Source organism: Pistacia vera, unplaced genomic scaffold, assembly GCF_008641045.1.
Source record: "Pistacia vera cultivar Batoury unplaced genomic scaffold, PisVer_v2 Contig39, whole genome shotgun sequence".
NCBI classification, from domain to species: domain Eukaryota; kingdom Viridiplantae; phylum Streptophyta; class Magnoliopsida; order Sapindales; family Anacardiaceae; genus Pistacia; species Pistacia vera.
The window spans coordinates 602,569-609,814 of record NW_022196212.1 but is presented as its reverse complement, the minus strand read 5'-3'; the positions used below and the strand labels follow the sequence as shown (position 1 = coordinate 609,814).

The 7,246-nt window shown below is 35.1% G+C and overlaps 1 protein-coding gene across 1 annotated transcript; it reads right to left on the bottom strand.

Annotated features, from left to right (window-relative positions):
* Window positions 1-4,876: 4,876 nt before the first annotated feature.
* LOC116141001 (O-acyltransferase WSD1-like) lies at window positions 4,877-6,176 on the bottom strand. The gene is made up of 3 exons (XM_031426566.1): window positions 6,105-6,176; window positions 5,317-5,850; window positions 4,877-4,960 (listed from the first exon to the last, which is right to left on the bottom strand). The coding sequence occupies exons 1-3, from the start codon at window positions 6,174-6,176 to the stop codon at window positions 4,877-4,879; spliced, it is 690 nt and encodes a 229-aa protein (XP_031282426.1).
* Window positions 6,177-7,246: the final 1,070 nt, after the last annotated feature.

Here is a 7,246-nt window from a genome sequence, read left to right as displayed (position 1 = left end):
GCATCCTCAGAAACAAAAATTTCACCTCAACACACTGATTCATCAGCCGCATTACAGAAATCAGCATCATTTTGTCCCTTAGTTGTAGATTTTACCTCTTACCCAATGTTGTCCTCTCAATCTACAAACAACTGTATTCCTGAAGTTGTTCATGATCCATCACAACAGTCTATTGCACTTAATATTCCAAAAATCACTCAAAACACTCATTCAATGGTGACTAGAACCAAGTCTAATTGTCTTCCTCAGCCTAAAACCATTCTTACCTCCAGCTCACTTGTCAGCCCATCCATCTCTTTAGTTGTTGCTGAACCAAGGTCTGTTAAAGAAGCATTAAGTACTGCTGAATGGCAGGCTGCAATGGAGAGTGAATTTACTACTCTACTCAAGAATAAAACCTGGTCTCTTGTACCTCCTACTGATAATATGAACATAGTAGGAAATAAATGGGTTTTTAGGATTAAATATAACCCAGATGGCTCCCTCCAAAAGTACAAAGCTAGGCTAGTGGCAAAGGGTTTTCAACAAACTCTAGGTCTTGACTACTTCGAGACCTTTAGCCCAGTAGTTAAGCCATCCACCATTCGCATAATTATTACTTTAGCTATCACTAATGGATGGGATATTCAACAAATTGACATAAACAATACTTTTCTGAATGGTACTCTAAACGAGAAAGTGTTTATGAAACAACCAGAGGGTTTTGAGCTTTCTGAATTTCCTAGACATGTTTGTAAATTGGAAAAAGGCTTTGTATGGGCTTGAACAAGCTCCTAGGGCATGGTTTGACAAATTAAAGGCTGCTTTGGTTGATAAAGGATTTAGAAACTCAGTGGCAGACTCCAGCTTGTTTATTTTTCAAGAAGGAAGCCAAATGATTTATCTTCTCATCTATGTAGATGACATTCTGATTACTGGAGGTAACAAGGAGTTTATTCATACATTGGTTAGAGATCTTGATGATCAATTCTCTTTAAAAGTTTTAGGATCAATCCACTACTTTCTTGGAATAGAGGCCACTCGAACTGATCAATGTTTGCATCTCAAACAAACCAAATATATTCTTGACTTACTTGCTAAAACAAGAATGGCTAATGCACACCCCTGTCCAACACCTCTTGTTGTTGGTACCAAACTGTTTTCTGGAGACAGTGCATGCTTTTAAGATCCTACTTTGTATAGAAGCACAGTTAGTGCCTTACAATATCTTACACTCACTAGACCTGATATAAGCTTTGTTATTAACAAACTTAGTCAATATTTGCAAGCTCCTACAAAAATTCAATGGCAAACTTGTAAAAGAGTCCTTAGATATCTCAAAGGGACTTCAAATCATGGTATTCAATTTAGACCAACAGCATCAATGAGTGTTGAATGCTATGCTGATGCAGATTGGGGAAGTAACATTGATGATAAGAGGTCAACTAGTGGATTCTGCATTTTCTTGGGTCCAAATTTGATTCAATGGAGTTCTAGAAAGCAAAGGGTTGTTGCTTTGTCATCAACTGAAGCTGAATACAGAGCTCTAGCCAATACAGCAACTAAAGTCTCCTGGTTAAAAAGCCTTTTCTCAGAATTAGACTTAAGTTTGCCAAAGTCCCCTGTCATATGGTGTGAAAATCTTAGTGTAGGAGCCATAACATCTAATCTTGTATTTCATGCTAGAACTAAACATATTGAAATAGATGCCCATTACATAAGAGATTAAGTTTTAGCCAAGCAGCTTCTTGTTCAATATGTACCTACTAAGCTGCAAATTGCAGATGTCTTGACAAAAGCTCTCTCCATTGCTCAGTTTCTTAAGTTAAAGGCTAAACTTAATGTTGTTGATCTGCACTTTTCCAATTAAAAGGTTATCTAAAGTGTTCAGATGTGGTGGTACTTGCAATGTCAAAAGTTATGTTCTTTTCTGCTCCAGTTTGATGACAATCTGTAGTGCTCTTTTCTGCTTCAGTTTGATGGCAATCTGCAGCGCTCTAATATGGTGCTTACTGATTGATTGATAAACTGTTGTTCTTATGATTAGAAGTGTTATGCTTCGATGGTGACTGCCATGTAGTTTTATGGATTATGGACTGTGTGTGTGGGAATACTGATGTTGAAAAGATTTTTTGTGTGTTGAACTTTCTATGCCAATGCTGAAAGTTGTTGTGTAAGCTGAAGGTTGTTGTGTGTGTTGATTCATTTGGAAAATGGTGAATTAGTATATGCTGGAGGTTGTTGTGTAAACTGCAGGTTGATTGTGGAATCTGTCGGCAAATGGTGAATTAGTATATGCTGGAGGTTGTTGTGTAAACTGCATGTTGATTGTGGAATCTGTCATGTTGATTGTGGAATCTGTCAGTAGTTTTATGAAGTTTTTATGATTTTTGGAGATTATTGTGTAAACTGCAAGTTTTGTGTGATGATTTGTTTGTGAAATAGTGAGTTGGTAAAGTGTTTTGGTGGTGAAATCTGTTGGCAGTTTTGTGATTTCTGGTGAAATGCTATCTTCTACAGTCTTGGTGGTGCAGTTTTCTGGTAGTACAATGGTGTTTGCAGCCTTACAGTTTACAGCCTCTTACAGTTTATAGTGGCGCAGTTTTCTGGTAGTACAATGGTGTTTGCAGTCTTACAGTTTACAGCTTTGTGGACTACATTGACAGTGGAGTACTGATGAATGTAATCTGGTGAAAAACTGCTATTTACAGTTTTATAGTTTGCAGTTTAGTGGTTTATGATTGAATTATATGAAGAATGTAATCTGCTGAAGTTGGTGAAAACATGACCTGCGGCTACTAAAGTTTTTATTTTGAAGGAGATTGCAATTGCAGTGGAGCACTGATGAATGTAATATGGTGAAAAACTGCTATTTGCAGTTTTATAGTTTGCAGTTTTGTGGTTTATGACTGAATTATATGAAGAATGTAATTTGCTGAAGTTGGTGAAAACATGACCTCCTGCTACTGCTGAAGTTTTTATCTTGAAGGAGATTCATGTTTGAGTGGGCATGTGGATTAAAGTGCCAGGACTCAGAAATATGGACTAGGGAGTTCATTTTGAGTGGGCATGTGGATTAAAGTGTCAGAATTTAGAAGATGAGGACTTAGTTGATATTTAGCTAAGTAACAACAAAACATAGTTGTTTTGTGTCAACTTTAAGAGAGACACAAATAGCTGCAAAACCCTCATTGTAATTCATTGATTCATTAACTCAATTGAATATAGTAATTGAAGTCAAATTTGTTTCTTGTTTTCTTTCAATTAACAAATCTTTCAAATATATCAAAGGTATTTTATCCTATGGGCTTTAATTCATACCAGCGAGTACTCTTCATGTTGAGTGCTATACCGAAGCTGACTGGGGAAGTAACTTGGACAATAGATGATCAACTAGTGGCTATTGCGCCTACCTTGGTCTAAATTTGATTCAGTGGAGCTCTAGGAAACAGAAGGTGGTGGCTCTCTTCCACTGAAGCTAAACATAGAGCCTTAGCTCACACTGCCACTAAAATGGCATGGCTTCAAAGTATGTTCATTGAGTTAGGGATTACACTTCCTCATACTGCAATCATTTGGTGTGACAATGTTAGTGCAGGTGCTCTAGCAGCCAATCCCGTGTTTCCTGCAAGAACAAAACATATTGAGATTGACACACATTATATAGAAGAGCAAGTATTAGCTAAAAAGATTAGTGTTCAGTATGTCCCTTCCAAATTGCAAATAGCTGATCTTTTGACCAAACCACTATATGCTGCCTAATTTGCTGAGTTAAGACAAAAGTTAAGTGTAGTTTATTATGTTCCTCCACATGTATACTTCAAATCTGCATACTAGTGTCTGCTACTTGTTGCTCATCCTGGTGTTCACTTAGTTCAATTGTTATATAAGTTGATTAATTGCTACTTCAATTCACTTGTTTAGAATACAATTAGTTCAATTGTTATATGAGTTGATTGGTTGATTGATCAGTTCAGAGCTTATTAGTGTCTGCTACTTGCTACTTGCTACTTATGTTGGTATTCAGTCAGTTCAATTACTATATCAGTTGATTAGTCGATGGATCAGTTTAGAGCTTTTGATTAATTCCTACTTCAGTTCACTTGTTCATAATACAATCAGATTACAATCATACAGAATGCAGCCATATTATAGTCATAATTTGTGTTCAGTAACCTTGTGTTTTATATGTTTAGACTGCTTTGTATTGCAGTCTAGATTATTGTCACAATTTGACTCAGTTTATTTGTGATTAAAGATTACAGACTTGCTCCTCTTATTCTACAAGTTCGGTTTAGCTTACAGTCATAATTTGTTCAGTTGCTGCGTGATCAAATGTTACAGACTCAACTATGTTGACAGCAATGTACTGAAGCTTCCCAGTTTGATTTGAGGTGAAGTGTTGATAATGTACTAAAGCTTCCAATTTGGTTTGAGGAGAAGTGTTGGTAATGTACTGAAACTTCCCAGTTTGGTTTGAAAGGAAATGTTGGTAATGAATTGAAGCTTCCCAGTTTGGTTTAAGGGGAAGTGTTGGTAAAAAGGGATGAGAATGCAAAGAAGCTGAGTAGCAGGAGCAAATTTAACTTTGGCCAAAGTGATGTCGTTTTGCCGAAGTTCGGTCATCTTTATTTCACAAAAGAGAATGCAGTTTGTTGTTGGTTATCTCAAATTGTATAAAAGGGAAAGTTATTCCCTCTTGTAAAATTGTTCTATAAAAGAATCATAAAGAAGCAAAATTCAATTTCTCTTATCTTTCTCTTTGTGTTCTCTGAACCTTTGCCATTGTTTCACACCCTGTAATGTTTCTTTAATTATAAATTAGGTGTGGAATTGACTCTTTTTTGTTAATTTAGACTATATATGTGTATAGCTTTAATAAAATAGAAACCAGATTTCAGGTTACAAGCACACCATATTTTCGATTGAGATAACGAGATAAGCCTGCTTCAGTGACTGCTAGCATAACATCATTGATTGTCTGCAAATACAGGAAAAAATAAAATTAGAGAGGATTACTATTAGTCTTTTATGCCAATTAATATGGGTAGAAACATTTCTGAACATGCTTTAATAAATAAACAAATTTAAAATCAATTAAGTACTCTTAATAAATAGACAAGTTTAAAATCAATTAAGTACTCTTAATTAAAGGCAATCATATCTTAATTAATAAATTTATAACATTTTAAAAAACCTATTGTCACAAGTTTGACTTGATACATCTAACCTATATGTTAAATGATTAATCAAAATCACTTATTGCATGTTATAATTTCATAAGCAACTTGCAGTATTTATTGTGTTCTTTACGAGCTTGACATCATCCAAACTCACTGATCTACGAACAAATCGCCGAGATTGGCTCAAGGGACCCTTAAGGGGCGTTTTAGTATCATTTAAGAGAGATAATGAGGTAGCAATAAACATGGAAACATCTACAAGAGTGTTCCAAAAGAGCAAGATAGCCAACCATAATTTGATGAATTTTCCCCAAAACCCTTCAGAAGATTTGCTGGGATTTACTTTCTTAACCATTGGAATGGTGGGAGGTTCGTTTGGGTTAGAAATCTTACGAGTACAAGCAACGAAAAGAGACATAAGCGAAATTCCATCACCGAGGGAGTGGTGGACTCGAAAAACAGTGACGGATTCAGCACCAGTGGTTTTCAGGTTGAGGAGATGGATATCCCACATTGGCAGTGGCATTTTAATTCCAGTTTTGCTCAGGTTGGAGACGTAATCTTCCACAAACTTATCAGGTGATTCAATATTATTTATATCCAGATTTGGAACTATAAGATAATTGTCTAAGTTCACTTCTTTCAGATTAAACCATTTTAGCCCCCCTTTAACTGTCTTATCTTCAACCTGCCATAAGTTAGCAATACAAAGTCACATGAATTCATTTCTTTATCAGTTACTCAACACCGGTAAATACAACAAGACTAAAGTTCGGTCAAACATTTTTGTATTGAAAACTGTAAAAGTTTCTACTCTAGTCTTCACCAACACAAGTAATTTAGAAAAATGAGAACATTAACACATAACAATTTCCAATAAAAGAGATATACAAATTTGTACTGCATAGTTCGAGGGCTCAAATTTATGGCTGTGTTAGTTACCTGCAAACTACAGAAACGAGGCTGCTTGAGAAAAGTATGCACTAAGCTTGCTTTAATAACTTCTGGGTTCATTTTTGTTTTCATGCCAATCATGACAATGATGTAGATCCTTGAGTCAGCTTGATAAACAGACGAGCAATTGGACTCAAGGGCAGACCTTCCTCACAATTTTGAATCGGGTCTTCAACATCTAATTTCAGTTCGATAGGTTTAAGGACTTCCATTCTCAATCTCGGAGACTTAGAATTTAATTGATGTATGGGAAAACAAAGGTTAGGAGTAATGTTAATTTCTTTTTTAGTAATGCTACAGTCATCGGGAGTAGTACACCAAATTTGTGTACCGAATGACGTGACGAAATCCTGACCGTCGATTAATATTAAGTTATAATTAATCGATGGTCAGGATTTTATCACGTCATTTGGTATACAAATTCAGTGTACTACTCTCAGTGTCTCTATTATTGTCCTTTCTTTTTTAAGTTTCGATGAAATTGCAGTTCTTGTGGGCTCTGCTTTTATAGAACGACAAGACATATTACATCATAACGCCATTCTTGTTACATAAACATGGGCAGCAATTCTAGCAGTTCATCAAATTGTACTAATGCATGGACATGGCCATTGTCTTAGTATTTGATTCATATTTCAATCATGGCTAAATATTAATGGAACTTTTGAATTGAGCGGCTATTAATTAATTTTATTTTGGAGCTCAAATTCAACATTATATTATTTTTTTAGTGAAGTAAAAAGCATTACACGATGTTAATTACTAAAGTGAGATATAATCTAAACATGAAATGCATAAGCAGGTAGTATCTTCAACCTACAAGTGGTTGAGAAGTAGAGTTATGGATCCCGGCCTTACCTGTATAAAATTAAAATTCTTTTTTAGAAAGAGTTTATTACATGTCCCCCCGAGGCATCATGAAATAACAATTTACCTCTTATAGTCACTATTTTATTAGTGTTTTCATCATCTGACTGATACATTAACACTTAATCTATTAAATTAAAATAAAACTCTAACGAAATACTAATAACAGGGATAAATTGTTTTTTATAATATCTAAAGGAAAATTGTTATATATTGATACCTTAGGTGAAAATTGTCATAAATCCTATAGAATTTGGATGCAA